Raw genomic sequence first — 18,029 nt, 5'->3', positions numbered from 1 at the left:
AGATCAGCAACCTGCTTAGCAAACAAGTCGAAAATCATGTGCCATTCCCCAATTCCCTCAATCCCATCCAGTCACAGGCAGTTTTTATGTTCGATCAGGCATCAAATACTCCTCCAGACCACGGGGCCGGCCGATGGGGACCGGCTCCTGATCGGCGCCGGAGCAAGTTTCTGCATCTCCACCGGTGGCCGGTCCGGCGCCGGATTTAGTGCTGGAGCTTATGACTGAGCGGGTGCTGTGATTGGCGAATTGGTTTCTATATCTTGGTCCAGACATGAGAAAACAATTACATCTGCAATGCCTGGACACATCCACCCGTTTCTATGACTCAGTTTTGCGGTAAGGCAGACCAGAGGGTGATCGACTCTTCACAAATAAATACACCGGATGGCGCCAAGTCGGGAAAAATGTGGTTTGCCGAACCCAAGCCTAACCTAATAGCTGGAATGCACACGGCAGAAGCTATTCATTATGCCAGAAGAGAAGTCCATTACCAGTCCGGCTCAGACAGAGCGTCCTATAGGTATGACATGTGTGTATCTCAACCCGTTCAACCTCGAGTGCTGACGGATACAAGGGACACCCGAATCTCGACAAGCAGGCTCGAGGCAAAGCAAATTCACATCCCCGAATGACTGGCCGTTACATAAAAAGTTGGCCATCGTCGTCGCAACCTTTCTCAGTGTAATCAATTCCGGCATCGGGACCTCGCTGCCGAGCAATGCGGTCCCCTACATCATGCGGGAGTTCCACGTGGAGGATGCCACACAAAGTAATCTACCGACTTCAGTGTTTCTCATCGGGTATATCGTCGGGCCACTTGCGTTTAGCCCTCTGAGCGAGACCATCGGACGGCGGTTAGTGCTACTGCCTACTATTACCGTGTTTACTTTGTCGACTGTGGCATGTGCGTTGAGTCCCAATTGGGGATCGCTGCTCTTCTTTCGTTTCATCTGCGGAACAATGGGCTCTGCGCCTCAGACGGTTGTGGGTGGTGTGTATGCGGACATGTTCTTTGACCTCAGAGAAAGAGGTAGAGTGATGGCATTCTATATGGCGGTACGTAGGACGGTTCATTTATGTTAATCAAAGCCTATATGCTGACTGTGCATCTAGTCTGCCAGTTTCGGTCCCATTCTTGGTCCGATAATATCGGGGTTCGCGTCGCCCTCTTATGGCTGGAGATGGACGTTCTGGATTGCTTCCATCCTAGCGGGCTGCGCTTGGATCTGCCTTCTCTTTATGCCCGAGACCTTTGGGCCGGTTTTGTCGAGACGCAATGCAACTGGAAAGGAGGATACAGATACGAAGAACACTGTCAACGTCGTTCAGATCGTCAAGCGACCTTTGGCTATGCTGCTCTTCGAACCCATAATCACCTTCACGTCGATATACATCGCGCTGGCTTACGGCCTTGTCTTCTTCTACTTTCAAGCTTATCCAATAATCTTTGAGGGTTTGTTTCCTTTTCTCCTGGTCATACTACGCATACTGACTTGCCAGGTGTCTACGGCTTCGATGTACAGATGACCTCTCTTGCTTTTCTCCCTGGTAGGTACATCACCACCATCCTCAGAGCCACGCTAATAGAGATAGTCGGCGTCGGTGCAGCCTCCACCAGTCTCGTCGCCCTCTACTGGGATATGACCTACGACAAAGCCAAGAAACACAACAAACCATGGCGCTTCGGTGCAGAACTCCACCGACTTCCTATCTCCTGTCTCGGTGCCGTCCTCCTCACAGCCAGCTCGTTCTGGCTCGCCTGGACCTCCCGAGCAGAAGTCCACTGGGCAGTTCCCATCGCCTCCGGGGTCGTGTTCGGTTTCGGCTACCAGACTATCTTCGTCTCGCTGTTGACGTACGTGACCGATGCCTACAAGATATACTCTGCCAGCGCACTCGCCAGCTCGGTCATTCTGCGCAGTGTCCTTGGGGCGCTGTTGCCGCTGGCTGCTAAGCCGATGTACGAGACGTTAGGGGTGAGTTGGGCGACCTCGCTGGTTGGGTTTCTGAGTCTGGCGTGTGTGCCCATTCCGTTTGTGCTCTTGTACAAGGGGGAGTGGGTGAGAGAGAGGAGTAAATTCTGTCAGCAGCTGATGAAGCAGGAATGGGCGAGGGAAAGTTCGGATACAGAGCGCGGAATACAGGGTTAAGGCAGGGTAACGGTGAGGTATAATGACTTATGTGAATAACTTAATTAGACATTAAAAGTTTTAGCATAATTTCGGTTATAGAAAATGGCATTTGAAGACAGCGAACAATGGAATCCAAGAGCTCGAGACTCATTTGATGAAGCTCGGGTTTAGTATGGAGGAAATACATCTATAAGCAAGATCACTCTCGGAAAAAACCAAATCTTAGTGATCTTCAATCCAGTCGCTTGCTCCAATTCATGTCAATGTGTCAGAGTGCGCTTCTGCGAGGCAGATGACCCTAACTGTCGCGGCGCATATACATTTGAGCTCAACCTCTGCGCACGTCGGTGCTGCTCTATGCAATGTGCCAGGATGACAGATTGGTCCACCCAGGGCATACGATATATCCCACGTAGCTAGGATATGCAAGAATAAGATGGCCAGTTGCAGCTGGCACCGTTCCACATATTAAGCTTATCTTGGCCGCGGTAGGGTCCACAGAGCCTTGCGGTTAGTCGATTTGGACGGGACATTTGCTTATTTTGGAGCTTTCGACTAAAAAGAAAGATAACGGTGCTTCTGACAGTGAAACCAGACTCATTCGACATCTATAAAGCATCGACTCAGTGAGCGACGGCTATTGTCGGACCATGTGATGCCGCTAGATGTTAAGGCCGATCTATAATCTCACATCAGAAGTTTGATGACTCACTCAACAACAATTTATGTATATATCAAGAACACAATCTCAGTCTCCAAAAAACATATCCCTACTCTCACATCAAATATCCACCCGCTCGTTTTCGATGCAGTACCCCGAGCAAGCCGTTGCAGTAATTATTCCCGAGCAGGTACCACCCATATCTACTGAACGCCTCCTCCTGCGGCCCCTGCGAATCGACAACGACGAAGATGCCGCCGGGATCTTCAGTATCAGAAGCCGACAAGATGTCGTTGATTGGCTGTGAGAACGCCTGTATTCTGCAAAGACATCCTCCCAACTAACTTGCCCCAGGTGGCCAAGAGTGGCAGATACCACTATCGAAGAGACCAAAGCCCACATGACGAAAAAGGTGTTCGAAGATCCAGACGCAACCGGTGCTGTTGGGCGGTTATTCTTCTTTGTCATTATTCCTAAAGACGAACCTGATTGTATCATTGGATCCCTTGGTGTTAACTCTTTATCGCCCGCTCCCTCGGTGGGATACGCTATGCATCCCTCGTACTGGGGGAGGGGATACGCCAGCGAAGCCCTACGAGGGGTGATCAACGCATGGTGGAAACTGCCTCGGGTCGATGACTTAAGACATGAGGAGAAATTGTTCGCGACGGTTAATTTGGCTAATAAACGGAGTGTGAAGGTTTTGCAGCGAAATGGGTTCAAGATATACGAGGAAGTCCAGATTGAGGGGGACATTGTGGCTTTGATGGAGTTAGAGAGCCCTCGGCCGGCGGTTCTTGACCCTATATCGGTGGATGATCATATCTATTAGCATCCACCTCCTTGTATTTAAGCACTGAACATTGCGAGACTTTGAGTTCTAGCACTAGATAACGTCAGAACCATGCACATATGGTACTATTTAGAAGCAGTGGCCCTAGGTTAAGCCCTGACGACACTACCTTACCTCTGTTGCGAATTTTAACATAACATCATGAAGAGAGGATTCCAAAAGGCATAAAGATGAGAAGAATCCGGGAATTCCTTCCACTCCACTCGCACAAAACCAAGTTGTGTATCGATTGCTAGAAACAGTGTCTATGAGAAAAGAATTATCGGTCTCCCTTCATCCAACGGAGTTTGTGATTGATCAAGAGGAACCCCTTGCAGTGTGCATCACATCAGGTTGTGTTTCCATAGTCCCTCGTTGGTGCCTTGATCTAAGGGATTGAAGTCGTACTATCAAGTTTACAATATATGAGAGGTTGTTATATCGAATAGTGCCAAGGGCAGATCTGTATTGATGGCTGTTGAATAAAGGCGGTTGATTCCGACAAGGCCTTTTCGTTCATCAATACAACTAGACCAGGCAGAGACTGCAGTGTGGCCAGCTGACCTGTCATTAGACTATTACTTAGAGCTTGGATGCATAGCTTACAATATATTGAATTGTTGTGCTACTTATAGAAATTGTGGCTGTCAGATGCATGGTTCATGCAAATACTATGCAACAAAAGCTGTAAGGACTGGCTCGGACATATCGTCTCTCCCTCTCGAAGAATCACTTCTCGAATCCATGTTTTTGCTTGTTTCGACATGCGCTCTCTCTCAACATTCATCTCATGTCTATGCTGCCTTTCGCTCAGCCATGAGTCAATACATGGCCTAATTGCAGGTAGAGTCTCGTCGGATTGATGATGATGTACTGGTTACTTACTCTGCCAAATTCCGAAAGTCTCAATCAGTCTCATTCAGATCCACACCGCTAAAATCCTTTGGAGGACAAGCTCGTATTAGGCCCCAGTGGTCATCGCCATTGGTCATCCATTCGCTTATATACGAGCACTGCACCAATCTTTTGAATCCTTTGACGTCCAACAAGACACTCAGTAAGACATTTCGAAGTATGCCGATGCCTGCTTGCAAGCTGAGCCAGGGATTCAATCAGGTGATTGAAGCCACGCTTTCGGTCAACTCATGGCGATGATTACTCCACACCAAGAACCTAACAATTGCCGAAATTGCCGTCCTATAATCAATGCTTTTCTGTCTGACGCAAGGCTCTCACAGATCTTGCCAAGACGGTGTGTAAGACATGGCAGTCTGACAGGGCGATTAGGCTGCCCGGTTGGAGCTCCTCCATCAATCATCTGAGACAAGTCGAACTCTATGGCTCGTTCTCGACATCATGACTGAGTTCCTGTGGTAATATCGTACTTATTACAGAACTTCTTCTTGATTTGGATGGTTCTCGCAGAGGCCATCAACTTCGATGTATGCTGTGTCACAGTATGACCCGGGCTTTGGACGCCACAATTCCTTGTTGTTGACTCGAACTTGATGCTCGTGGTGCACTTCACCGGCTGAGCAGCCGGCTTCCATTCCATCGACATAAATAGCGCTCTTCAGCCGGTCCATGGCCCAAGTAACAAGCTAACTTCTGAATCAAGACCTAACCATCCTACAAAATCGCTACCCTATCAACCACAATGTTCAAGCCTGCTGTTCTTCTCAGCCTTCTTCTAGCGGCAGCAACTGCCTCTCCCACCCCCACCGAGGACCTCGTCCCTCGAGCCTGCGGCACACTGGGCCCATCCGTCATCGACGTGCTAAGAGTCTCAACACCCGACAACGCCTCTCCAGGCCAGCAGTTCACCGTCAGCCGCGCCGGGTATCCCCCCTACAACACGCAAATCTCCGCCATAACATTCAACTACATCCCCCAAAACGCAACAGGCTGCATGCTGGAAATCGACCTCCCGGTCCTATCTCAACCCAACCAGATCGCCGAGGGCGCCACCCAGGTCGATATCTGGACTACTGACCCCTGGGACTGGTACTCGCTGCCTACGTACAACAAGCCCCCGAAGAGGAGGGAGATGGTCGGCACGTACATCTTCCCGACGCAGCCGACGACTGAGGAATCGAAGAGAATCATTGCCTCGAATACGTGCTCGGATCCCATGAGCTTCCTCGTGGAGCTCAGTAACTGGCAGACGCAGAGTGGCAGTGTCAATTTCTATAATACTCTGGGTGGAAAGCAGGGAATTGTGCCTATTGGGTTCAGGATGATCTTTAACTGTTAACTAATCTTGTCATGTATTCCGATGCCTGTCAGATGCGAGTCGGGGGGGTGATGGGATTATGAGCTAGACAGCGCTCAAGCAGCAGTTCTATAGGTATAGAAACTGAATCATGTTACGTCATTATGGCCCATCTGTTATTTATAGACGAGTTGAGCAGACATAAATTAAAACATCAGAGAAAACAAACGTAAATGGACAGAAGAGAACTGGAAAAACAAAAAAGAACAAGTGACCAGTGCCGGGCTCGATCCGGCGACCCCATCGGTGTTAACGATGTGTCATAACCAACTAGACCAACCGGCCTTACTTGTTATAAGTGATAGAGAGTTTTGGACTTATAGACTAGACGCAACCGATTCCTAAGTCTACCTTCATATGCACTCGGACAGGCATCACGACGCTGCAATCCATTCGATTAAATGTTGATGAAAATATCGGTACCCACAGGGATTGTCTTGATTCTGTATCATTACAAATTTTACGATCGGATTCGTTCTCGGTCGGATTTCTCGAGCAGGAAAAGGACTAGATATATATATCGAGAAGGCACTACATACTATTCCCATGAAAGGTCCGCCTCACCACTTGCAATCATGTCCAGACTAATTCGGAGAGCCGAAAGATAAACACTTACACTAATGTCCCCTTCTTCAATGGTACTTCTGCAGATTGGCGAGTACACCAGAGAGGTCTCATATTCGTGTGAGTGTCTATCACGTGACGTCATCTTATGGCAATGATGCTCATGCCGAGATTCAACAGCTGCTTACAGATAATAAAGGTAGTATTTCCTCAAACTGAAAATGCCTCTAGAATCAAGATGTTCTATTGTAATCCAAGAATCTAGGCCCCACAAGTCCAGAATTGCCTGATGCGTATCTTGCTGCGAAGTAGGTTGGACTTGCCCACTTTGACATCATCATCCTGATGTCATTGCATCTTATATACAAATCAAAATCAAGCAAAGGCTTCATATATATATATTGACGACCACTAAGCCAGAGATCAAAATGGACTGCATATCCAGAACCGTAGCCTTTAAATCACGGCCAAATTTACCTCTCCGTATACATTCTTGTCGTTGCTCAACGCGGAGCATCTCAGTCCTCACAAGCCACCAACCGAGGATTCCGAACGTCAAATCAAGCATTACCCAGAGACAAATCCTTAGAAAATACTCACTCACATCAATTGAAGGAAACATGAGAATCGCAATCACTGGCGCTCGTGGCTCTGTTGGCCGATCCGTGGTCAAGCTCTGCGCTGATGCCGGCCACTCCACAGTGCAGATCAACCGCACCGACACCGACTACGACGGCACGCCCCGTTCGGAAATGGCGACGGCGGACGTTGCCAACGACTATGACGCCTGCCTCAAAGCATTCAAGAACTGCGATGCCGTCATCCATCTGGCATCGATCCCCGACCCGGTTGATAAGCCAGATCACACCGTCCACAACAACAACGTCAACTCCGCATTCAACTGCTTCCGCGCCGCGGCTGAACTAGGCATCAAGCGATTCTGCTATGCTTCGTCGGTCAACGCCGTGGGACTGGCGTATGCAAACCAGCCGCTCAAATTCGACTACTTCCCTGTTGACGAAGACGCCCCGCAGCGGCCAACAGATGCCTATGCGCTGGCCAAGCATGAGGCCGAGCTCCAGGCACGCTCGTTCGCGACATGGTTCCCTGGAATGAAGATCGCGTGTTTGCGTATTCATGAGGTCGCACCGCTCAAGGACGTGCAGAAGGAGCACCAGGAAGATTGGGAGAATGCGGCGGTCAAGCAGTTATGGGGCTGGGTGAATCCTCAGGCGACAGCGCGGGCGTGTCTGCTTGCCGTGGAACGGAGCGATAACTTTGAGGGATGCCAGGTGTTTAACATCGTGGCGCCAACTACCACCCAAGATACTCCCTCGGAGGAGTTGGCTAAGAAGTATTACCCCGGGGCTGAGATTCGAGGCGATATGTCCAAGAATCAGAGCTTTTTTGCCGTGGACAAGGCGCAGAGAATTCTTGGATGGACCCATGATGAAAAGGAGTGATCTCTTGTGTGACAAAATAAATGATGTGTCATGATAAAATCCTCGGTAGATAGGCAGTCTTAATTGCACATAGGTTATGATACTGTGGAATGACAATGGAGCATGAGCTGCCTTTGGGCCATTTATTCGCCCCTCTGTAGGGTTCGGCTCTTAGAACAGCGCATTGGCACATAATACGTCTCTGCCCTTTGTTGCTCTGGTCAAAGCCGCTAAGGATCCTCCGTTTCGCAAGACAGATAGTCCTCGAGCCCAGCCTTTCACCCTTTTTCTGACAGCATGATGCGAGATTCGCCTCGATCAAAAGATACATACCGTGTTACTTTCCGACAATGCCTCGGACGTCTTGACAAACCAGGCAAGTTCTAAATCACGTCAAGTAGAATGCTTAAGATGGCGACCTCAATTAATGAAGACAAAAACCTGTTCAACAGTTATCAATTCAAGCAAAGCTCCTCAGAGCCACTTCATCAAATCTGCCAGAATGCGGAATGACCGGATCATCTTGAAAAGAGCGAATCTCCACTGAGATGCTCGAAAGCCTCTCTTTCAATCGACGAACGCCTTCAAGCAAACAGGACTGAGAATTCAGTCGGCGACTCGGTTAACGACCGAAGTCCCATGTTGCGATGGTCGTCATAAGCAGGAAGCCTCCGAAGAAACGGGAACATGATGATTGTCTCCGCCAAGCAGCTCTCGACTGAGGAAATCAAGTTATGGCCTGATGCTATCTGAGACATTCACGGGATTGCCCCGGGGACCACGATGATGAAAACGATCCTGAGCTCTAGCCTCTGTAGAGTATTCTTTGGACTATCCCATGAGCAAATATCGGACGAGAAACGTTACCCGGCCGAGTCTCGGACGTTCTCGGCCGATAGAGTCATGGCTGTTTCAGTGGGAAAGAAGATCAGCCATGTTGCGAGTGCAGCTTGCAAGTGGCCCAAAGTTTGAAATAACTGAAGCAAGCAGACATAGAGTGAGCTCTGAGATCCAAATCTCCAGACTGTCGAGTTGCTGAGAAGGAAGAATGAAGGAGGAAGAAAGAATCTGGAGAGGTACAAAAGTTGGAGACTGTGGGGGTCCCAGTACACGTGAAATTACATGGATCCAGCCAACTAGAGTGGATTCTAGGAAGATAGCCTGATGTGGATTGGAGAAAAGGTAAGGTACCGTTCCGTAGACTTGTTATTGCTTCGCTACAAACAAATTATTCTATTGTCCAACCTTGTATCATACATGTAGAATCTCTACTCTATTGAATCCAGCCCTTGGGACCGCCCCAGGTGCCCTTGACCATGTAGTTGTAGTAGACCCAGGGGAAGAAGTCTTTCTTCAGATGGTAGAATGCACGGCGAGGAGTTGCCTGGTCGATGCCCAGCATTTTACCAAACGTCTCCTTGGGTTCACCCGCGTACTTGAACTCCGCCAGAAGGACCTTGCCGTACTCGGTCAGCAGCGGACAGGAGGTGTAACCGTCGTAGGAGGAGTCGAGCTCCTTGCCCTCCATGGTTCTCAGCAGGTTGCTGACGAGCACGGGTGCCTGTGCCGTGATTGCGGCCGCTGTCTTGGATGTAGGGAGGCTGGACGCATCACCGGCCGACCAGACATTGCCATACTTCTTGTGGCGCGTGGTGTTGTCGTCGACATCGACGAAACCGGCCTCGTTCGCGAGAGGACTATTCTTGACAAACGTATGCGCTCCCATCTTGGGCACAACATGTAAGAAATCGAACCGCCTGGTCACCTGCTCTTGTCCGTCCAGACGCTTGAAAGTCGCCTTGTCGCCATCGATGGAGACAAGATCGTGCTGGAACAGTCCTTCCACCTTTCTCTCCTTGCGCAGCTCCTCCAGCTTGGCGCTGTACTTGGGCACACCGAACATTCCGGGAAGAGCTGTAGCGAAGCTAATCTGGATTGCTCCGCTCGAGGGATTGCTGGGGTTGTAGAGACCGGCACGCTTCCAATAGTCCAGCGCGAGCCACATGATCTTCTGGGGAGCGCCTGCGCACTTGACCACGCCAGCCGGCTGGGTGAAAATGGCGGTACCTTTCTGCAATTTCTCGATGGTGCTGTAGGCCTTGTCGCAAGTGTCATAGCCGTAGATGGACGAAACGAGCGAGTTCGAATCGGCGAGAGCCTCAGGCAAACCCTTGATGCTGCTGAAGTCGACCTTGATACCGGGCACTACAACCAAGTGCTCATAGTTGACCTTGTCGCCATTGGCCAGCGTGATGAAGTTGTTTTCAGGAGAAAAGGTGTGCACACTGTCGTTGTAGAACCTGAGCTTGGGATCGAGCAGGCCGTTGAGGGGTTGTCGCAGATCCTCCTTGTTCTTGAGACCACCACCAACCAAAGTCCATCCGGGCTGATAGTGATGCCAGATAGCGGGGTCGACCACCGCAATGTCGTCTTGAGAGAACCTCCCGGTGCGAAGCAACTGATGACTGACGGTGAGACCAGCGCTACCACCACCCACCACGACTACTCTGTGATTGCGCGAAGTGCCCACTGCAGCTGTCGCGAAACCCCGCGTTACCGTTGAGGCATTCTGTGCAGCAAGTACAGAGCGAGAAACAGCCGCAGAAGCTGCCACTGTTACGCGCCTGCGAAACATGACTGACATAATATGAGGCTGGAAGATGTAACAAAAACTGGAGGGCAAGTGACCAAAAGAGAAGCAAGAAGTTGGGACGGCACGACGATACAAAAAATACGACGATAAAAAGGGCCCCCGGATGTCGCAATCAGGAGCAATTATTAATGGTGCGATAAGGATCTTTGATAAGCCAGTGGGCCCACTCGACCTGCATCGGCGACCACGTTATGCCTGGCATATATTATGTCAGCTGCATAAAGAGTGATGTCATAACGGGGAGTCAGTCGGCGATTGAAGAGTCACGTGCCCGGATCGGCGAGTGGATACAGATCCCCGATAATATTGGCTGCATAGAGACCGAGAGAAGTATAAACAGCTTCAGATCGCATGTATCTTTGACTCTGCCCTTGGGCACAAACATAGTTGAACATGACATCCATTCAACCCCAAATCTGCAAAAATTGGCAAGCAACTGCGGGTCTGTTGTGGGTGCCTTCCACAGCTGTCCGAGTGCCACTGCGTCCTTGCCACTATCAGGCTGCACGGAAGTCGGCCTGCACCATTGGAAAAGCACCCTCAAGATCGTTGTCAGTTTATGCAAGGCCACTGTCGAAACACCGTCCTCAAAATATACGCACCTATCCTAACAAACGTTCCCTGAATGGGACCATCCCTCGAGCAACGTACAGCACTGCAACCATGGAACCAGGAGAACCAACCATTCACAATGTGTTTGAAAGCAAGACAGGCACCTGGCAATATGTGGTCGCTGATCCAACGACCTCGACAGCCGTCATCGTCGATCCGGTCCTGGACTATGACCCCGCCACCCAGGTCATCACCACGGAGTCGGCTGACGCGCTCCTGTCCTTGGTCAAGGAGAAGGGATACAAAGTCGACAAAATCCTTGAAACCCATGCACATGCAGATCATCTCACCGCAGCGTCCTATCTGCAGAGGCGCTTAGCCCAGGAGCAAGGCCACCGGCCGCCCATCGGGATCGGCAAGCGCATTGGACAGGTGCAGAAGTTGTTTGGTCAGAGATACGGCATTCCTGCGCAGGAATATGAAGATGTCTTTGACAAACTATTTGAGGACGATGAGACATTTAAGATTGGCAATTTGACGGCCAAGGCCATTCATCTTCCTGGACACACCCCGGATCATTTGGGATACCGCATTGGAGGTAGGCCGAGTCACGCCCATTGACTTGTCGCATTGCTAATTTAACCGGCTAGACAATATTTTCTGCGGCGATCTGATCTTCCATTCGGATATTGGCACCGCAAGATGTGATTTCCCCGGCGGCAGTGCACGCAGCCTCTATCAATCAGGGCGGAAGGTCTTGGACCTGCCAGATCACGTCAAGATCTGGACGGGCCATGACTATCCTCCCGAGGAGCGCAAGGAGCCGATCCCCTCGCTGAGCGTCCAGGATCATCGGCGGCAAAATAAACACCTTAAAAATGGCGTTACCGAAGAGGAGTTTGTAGCGCTCCGGAAGGAGCGTGATTCGAAATTGGCTGAGCCGAGACTACTTCACCAGTCATTGCAGATGAACATTCGGGCCGGACGATTGCCGACGCCTACAGAGTCGGGGCAACGATTGCTCCACCTTCCCTTGAAATTGAAGGGACTGACATGGTAATGTTGGACAGTCAGACGGAGCTGAAAGCTATCGATAGTTTGTATATATATACCACAAAGTAATTGTAGTAAAATATTTTGATATTGGTGACCTCAGTGGAGTATGCAAGCATCGATGTTAACCCCGGACCCTTTGCTTTTCACCATATATCGACATCAATAACTGCAGCTGGATCTGCAATGTATGTGTCTTGTGGTTGATAAGGAGGGTATGCGCCGTGATAAACAGCAAGCTACAAATCTTGTCCTCGATCCTCCGTGGCCAGGACGGAATGCCCGATTGGGTTAGGGCAAGTTTACTTTTAGCTCATACTGTATCTAATCTTATCTGATCCTGAGAGAACCATACATATGAGAGGGAGAACTGTAGATCAGACATCAGTGGCATATAAAATCACAGGCACAGCTGGCTGTCCTTCTATACACATGCGACACGAGTCAGGATGCACGCTCTGACGTTTATTCGACTGCTCAGTCCTAAAAACAGTCCATATCAACTACTGCGGGCCGAGGTTTTCCCGGTAGGGTTGGTTGCGTCTCCCACGCGCCAGAGCAGTTCGAATCTTCCCTCACTCCTATTCGATATCTGAAATCAAACAATTCATTATTCCCTTCATCGCCCCCGAGTATCCTCCCTCCTGGTTCTGTGACGCCTACAGGTGATAAAACTCGTACATTTTTGTCAGCCTTGCTAATTTGCGACCGCAAAATGCAGCTTCCCTTGCGGCAACCACGAACCAAGGGCCATGCTGGTATTCTACATCCCTATGTATGTAAGACGCACTGGCCCCATCAAAGAAGCTTTTGTCTTTGCGCTAACAACCCATCAATTGAACAGTGTGAAGGATTGGTCGCTTTCGAGTATACCGATGGCATCGTTCGGAAACCGAACACCCTAGTGTTCATCGGCGGCTTGGGAGACGGACTCGGCACTGTCGAATACCTGACCGACCTTATTACGGCACTGGAATATACATCCTGGTCCATATTCTCGCCCATTCTCTCTTCTTCCTATAGCGGATGGGGAGTGGGCCATTTGGGCAAAGATATCGATGAGATTGCGCGCTGCGTGCAGTATGTTCGGGATTACAAGCAGGGGCTATTCGGCGCAGGGAAGATTGTGATCATGGGTCATTCGACGGGCAGTCAAGACGTCATGCATTACTTGAGTTGTGCGAATCCGCGACCGCGACATCCTGTTCTGGACAAGGATGCGGCAGTAGAACCTCTCAAGCGGCCTCCAGTTGACGGAGCCATCATGCAAGCGCCTGTCTCCGACCGAGAAGCCATTAATTGGGTCATCCGAGACGGAACGGACAGGAACGGCCCGGAAAGAATGCGCGAGATATACCAGAAAACTATTGCGCGTGCCAGATCTACCCCGTATGAAGATGACAACACCCTCGACACCATCCTCCCTCTGTCGGTAACAACTCGCATCGGGTATCCGAGCTCAACGCCGGTGAGCAGTCGACGGTTCCTGAGTCTGGCTAGTCCAGACAGTCCAGAAAAACCAGAAGAGGACGATATGTTCAGCTCCGACCTCAGCGATGACAAGATGCACAAGACCTTTGGCCAGCTGCGGTCGCGGGGTCTGCTGGGTTCAAAACTGTTGATCTTGTACTCCGGAAGAGATCAGTCAGTGCCACCCTGGGTTGACAAGGAGCTTTTATTGAAGCGATGGTCCATGGCAGCCGGCGACTGCTGGGACAGCAACAGTATGATCATCCCGAACGCCTCGCATGCGCTGAGCGATGAGGACCAGGCCGAGCCGAGGAGGATACTGGTGGAGCGCGTCATGTCTTACTTGGAAGATGTAGCAAAATACCCGACAATTACGAGATGAGTTCGAGAAGAAAAGCAATCAAGCGTGGTCAATCAATCCAGACTCTGTTGCCCAGTCGCAAGCATCTTCTGCAGTGGATTACTGCTGACGCATGCCATTATCAGCCTGAGCCGGTTAATGGCTTCCATCGATCTTTGACGCATGAGTAACTGAGATGATGACAGGTCAGTTCTTTGCCTTATGGAGGGCAGGATCATGCACCTCACGCAGGTCTAGCCTTGATCCTAGAAGGGAAAGGGTTCACGTGGATGGATGGATCGCTCATATGGACTGACAAGATCCAAGGGGCGTCCATGATCTATCTGGTATCCCTCTTTGACCGACGAGAATCATGGCAAAGAGCTGCAAGAGGTGAAAGCACAAGACTTGTCCAAATGGACGGCAGAGTTACGCTTATCTTAGTGATGTAAGTCAAACATCTGGAGAGGCTCTCATTCGTCAATCCAGATCGATATCTGATATCTCTGTCCCATTGACTGCATCTGGGCGACGAACTACCCTGAGTTCTGAGCACATTATAAAGGAAGATAAGTTCCTGAATTCTTATATAATACATCAAATCTGTTCCACATCTCTCAAACATGTGCCAGTCTTCCCAAAGCATATTACATACACGCTGTGATCAAAAGTCGTTTGCTTGACCAAAGTCTACAACGTAGCATCCCATCATCTCCTCAGAAGATTGTCGACGCTTCAAGCAGTAGGCTGAGCAGAGGGAACGCCAGATGGAGCGACGCCGGTGGGGAATGAGCCCTGGCTCTGACCCTGCTCCTGACCCTGGCCACCGAATCCGAATCCGGCAGCGCCAGAGGGGACAGCACCCGAAGGAACAGCGCCAGTAGGAGAAGGGCCAGAGCCCTCGCCGCCCTGTCCAAAACCACCGAAACCTCCCGCAGCGCCAGAGGGAGCGGCTCCAGAAGGAGCAGCGCCGGAAGGAATAGCGCCAGAGCCCATGCCGTGACCGCCGTGGCCACCACCGTGACGGCCACCCTGACGACCGCTACCCGATCCGGAGTGAGAAGCACCAAAAGGCGAGGTGCCAGAGGATTGGAAGTGGGCGTTCCCGGAGTTCTGAGATCCCTGTCCGAAACCGCCAAAGCCTCCGACAGCGCCGGAGGGAGCGGCTCCAGAGGGAATGGCGCCAGAAGGAACAGCGCCGGTAGGAGAAGGACCAGAGCCTTCGTCGCCTTGGCCTCCTGGGCCGCCCTCGCCGCCCTGACCGAAACCGCCAAAGCCACCGGGGGCGCCCGAGGGAGCAGCGCCGGTGGGCATGGCACCAGAGGGAATAGCACCAGAAGGAGCGGCGCCTGAGCCCTCAAAGTCCTGAGGAGAGCGGGCCTGAACACCTTGGCCGCCGAAGGAGTTGCCGTCGCCCTGACCCTGGGGAGCGCCAGAGGGAGCGGGACCATTGCCGAATGAAGGGAAGCTGGAGGGAGCAGCGCCAGTGGGAACAGGGCCGGATGGCATGGCACCATTTTGGCCTTCACCACCGAATCCTCCAGACATAGGACCACCAGGAAAACCGGATGGCATGCCAGAGGGGATACCGGAGGGGAAGCCAGTGAGGAATCCGCCAGGAGCACCCTGTCCAGTAGGGGTGGGCTTTACATCGGACCCTTTGTCGGAGTGCTGGATGGGAGCAGCCAGGGTAGAGCCGAGAAGGCTGAGAAGGAAAGCAGCAGTGTGAGGCTTCATCGTGAAGTGGACGAAATGAACGGATTATGCGAAGTAGAAGATTTGATTTGAAGTTCAAGTATTGAAGATGGCAACCAGGCCTTGAAGTCAAAGAGTGTGAATTTTGAAAAAGAATGGAAAGCTGTGTGCTAGATTCTGGAGTCACCGGGACTATGGGGAGGAAAAGGCATGCTGAGAGCGGATTTGATGGCATTTAAATAGCCATCCTGGTACAGAGTAGACTGCCTACTTTGACTGGGAGTTTCCGAATTGGGCGATTTGTCCATACTGAGTCAGGTCACTAGATGACCCTTCTGCGTTCCACCCTTCCTCCAGCTTCAAAGCTGCAGCTACTAAAGCTCGTACGCGTCAGCTCTAGGGGATCGTCAAGTGGAGACTAAACACATCGTCAACACTCGAAACAAGCGAAGAAGGATGGACACTTGCTTCGACCCTGCAAGATACCACCCTACAAAGGCCGGGCACAATGAATATGCGTCTAGTCCCAGGGATCGTCCTGCAGCGTCAGTGCCCATTACAAGCTAGCAAGTGACGACTGAGTCCAGTGGAGGCACGGCTGGAGGGAGTGAAACAACAGACACGCCACCTGCTTCTGATTGATAACCGACGCCAAGCAAAGCCAAAACGCATTTGGCAGCGTCATTGACTCGAGTTGGGCGCCAGCGATTCACGTTGGACTTGGACCGTTGGTGAGCGAGTCTCGCCTCTTGCAGTAGAGTGACTAGTGAGTGGTACGCGTCATCCTGGTCTGTGCTTAGGTCGAACCAGTTTGAGATAAGGGCACAGAGCTGCTAAGCGTATGCCGGAGAATCTTGTGTATTGGTGGATCCCTGGCAGACAATTCAGGGGAATGCAGCGACGTTGTCCCCTGATTGTTGGATCGGAGATTGAAGCAGTTGGATCCTAAGGTACTTTCATCCGCGGTAATTCGATAATTACTATTGCTTACAGGCCCCTGCTAGAACCGGTAGGGCTGTATCATGTAGACTGTAGAGTACGTACGCAATACCTTATGTGGATTAAGGTGAAACAAGATGAAGCACTGACCCAAAGCCTTGCAGAGGAACCTGAGAGGACACTGGGGATCTGGACCAGCTTGGGAATAGTAGCCACTACACGCCACGGGCAGAAGATCATCTACACTAAGATACAGGAAATAGCGGCTGAGAAGATGGAATGGTGGCGAGAGGATGCTCCCTTTAGTGGTTTCAAGTAGATCATCTGTATACAAAGTTTCATTTAGAGTCTGCCATTTAGTATGAAGAATGATAACGTGTATTGCGTGGTCACTTGGGGAGATATTATGACCGCTGGAAGGGAAAAATGACATTGAGGCCATCCGCGTATCGGAACAGAGGATATCATATTCTCTTGAAGCTCAGAGGACCACATCGTACATCTCGACTGAAGTAACAGCCGATTTCAACTTCTCTGCTAAAGAGAGCGATCTGAACCGAGGGCAGAAGTATAGGTAGCGCTATTTTTATATTATCATGGCCTATCTGGATTCATTGCAGGAACTTTAGAAATCATGCCGATTTGATCAGAAATTTAGAGTTAACCAAGCCTGCAAACCTCATGCCGCTCTTGATCTGTTTTCTTCTGGTAAGGAGTAAGAATGTCGCTTTTCCCTTTGCGGCCGCGATATCCTATACTTGTTAGCATTAACCCATGACCCCGGACAGAAGAGAACCCACCACAGCAGACCGTTGCTTGTAATCCTCGTGAAACGGACCCAAGCCGAGTCCCATCACATACTTGAATGACTTGATATATCGTTCGTTCCTTTGCCGAGGGTCCACCAAAGCCGGACTTGTGGGTGCAGCCCAGCCTCGCGATAAGATGCAACAGGTTCTCCAACGCTGGCAAGTGGTTCATGGGTTTATCCACCTCATCAAGCAGTCGTTTAGGGTGGGAAGAATCACCGCTGCACATGGAATGTAAAACTGTTTGACCTTTAAGCTTCCGGCAGTGACTGGAACATTCGTTCTGCAAGTAGAGCGCAAAAATGACTCTATCTGGATTGCGACACACGGCATGTTGGATCAAGTGATGCAGAGGCGTGTTCCCCTCATAATCCACATGCAGTGGATTTACTCCCAAGCCTAACAGGAAGTGTATCTTTTGGGATTCAGGAAACATCGCAAGCCAAATGTAAAACCCCATTTCCTTGATAATCGGTGGCATGAAGATCGGCACCCATATTGAGGAGTTCTTGAATGCTCCTGATTGCAGAAGAACGGTCCTCCCGCGGGGATATCTGGCTTCTATATTAGGCCCTGCGCGGATCAAGCACTCACGATCTTGACTAGAGCTGG

General features: G+C 50.7%; 7 protein-coding genes and 1 non-coding gene across 8 annotated transcripts; 5 read left to right on the top strand and 3 right to left on the bottom strand.

Annotated features, from left to right (window-relative positions):
* Nucleotides 1-471: 471 nt before the first annotated feature.
* Nucleotides 472-3,628, top strand: ALT_2740 (putative MFS multidrug transporter; the record flags this gene model as incomplete). Its single annotated transcript, XM_033561301.2, has 6 exons — nt 472-523; nt 578-1,059; nt 1,117-1,456; nt 1,504-1,979; nt 2,948-3,099; nt 3,151-3,628. 6 exons carry the CDS (start codon nt 472-474, stop codon nt 3,626-3,628), a joined length of 1,980 nt encoding a protein of 659 aa, XP_033417192.2.
* A 1,657-nt stretch (nt 3,629-5,285) lies between these two features.
* Nucleotides 5,286-5,882, top strand: ALT_2739 (uncharacterized protein; the record flags this gene model as incomplete). The annotated part of the gene is made up of 1 exon (XM_033561299.2): nt 5,286-5,882. The coding sequence occupies one exon, from the start codon at nt 5,286-5,288 to the stop codon at nt 5,880-5,882; it is 597 nt and encodes a 198-aa protein (XP_033417190.1).
* Nucleotides 5,883-6,111: 229 nt separating this feature from the next.
* Nucleotides 6,112-6,185, bottom strand: ALT_t066. Its single transcript has one exon. It is a non-coding gene; the product is annotated as a tRNA-Val (tRNA).
* An 899-nt stretch (nt 6,186-7,084) lies between these two features.
* Nucleotides 7,085-7,927, top strand: ALT_2738 (NAD-dependent epimerase/dehydratase family protein; the record flags this gene model as incomplete). The annotated part of the gene is made up of 1 exon (XM_033561298.2): nt 7,085-7,927. One exon carries the CDS (start codon nt 7,085-7,087, stop codon nt 7,925-7,927), a length of 843 nt encoding a protein of 280 aa, XP_033417189.2.
* Nucleotides 7,928-9,179: 1,252 nt separating this feature from the next.
* On the bottom strand, nt 9,180-10,541 carry ALT_2737 (NAD(P)/FAD-dependent oxidoreductase; the record flags this gene model as incomplete). Its single annotated transcript, XM_033561297.2, has 1 exon — nt 9,180-10,541. One exon carries the CDS (start codon nt 10,539-10,541, stop codon nt 9,180-9,182), a length of 1,362 nt encoding a protein of 453 aa, XP_033417188.1.
* A 681-nt stretch (nt 10,542-11,222) lies between these two features.
* Nucleotides 11,223-12,171, top strand: ALT_2736 (MBL fold metallo-hydrolase; the record flags this gene model as incomplete). The annotated part of the gene is made up of 2 exons (XM_033561296.2): nt 11,223-11,709; nt 11,762-12,171. 2 exons carry the CDS (start codon nt 11,223-11,225, stop codon nt 12,169-12,171), a joined length of 897 nt encoding a protein of 298 aa, XP_033417187.2.
* Nucleotides 12,172-12,879: 708 nt separating this feature from the next.
* On the top strand, nt 12,880-14,016 carry ALT_2735 (UPF0613 protein PB24D3.06c; the record flags this gene model as incomplete). Its single annotated transcript, XM_033561295.2, has 2 exons — nt 12,880-12,939; nt 13,009-14,016. 2 exons carry the CDS (start codon nt 12,880-12,882, stop codon nt 14,014-14,016), a joined length of 1,068 nt encoding a protein of 355 aa, XP_033417186.2.
* A 693-nt stretch (nt 14,017-14,709) lies between these two features.
* On the bottom strand, nt 14,710-15,711 carry ALT_2734 (extracelular proline-glycine rich protein; the record flags this gene model as incomplete). The annotated part of the gene is made up of 1 exon (XM_033561294.2): nt 14,710-15,711. The coding sequence occupies one exon, from the start codon at nt 15,709-15,711 to the stop codon at nt 14,710-14,712; it is 1,002 nt and encodes a 333-aa protein (XP_033417185.2).
* Nucleotides 15,712-18,029: the final 2,318 nt, after the last annotated feature.

This window comes from Aspergillus lentulus (assembly GCF_001445615.1).
Source record: "Aspergillus lentulus DNA, contig: Alt05, strain: IFM 54703, whole genome shotgun sequence".
Lineage (NCBI taxonomy): Eukaryota > Fungi > Ascomycota > Eurotiomycetes > Eurotiales > Aspergillaceae > Aspergillus > Aspergillus lentulus.
The sequence above is the reverse complement of the archived record's forward strand: the minus strand, read 5'-3'. Positions and strand labels throughout refer to the sequence as shown.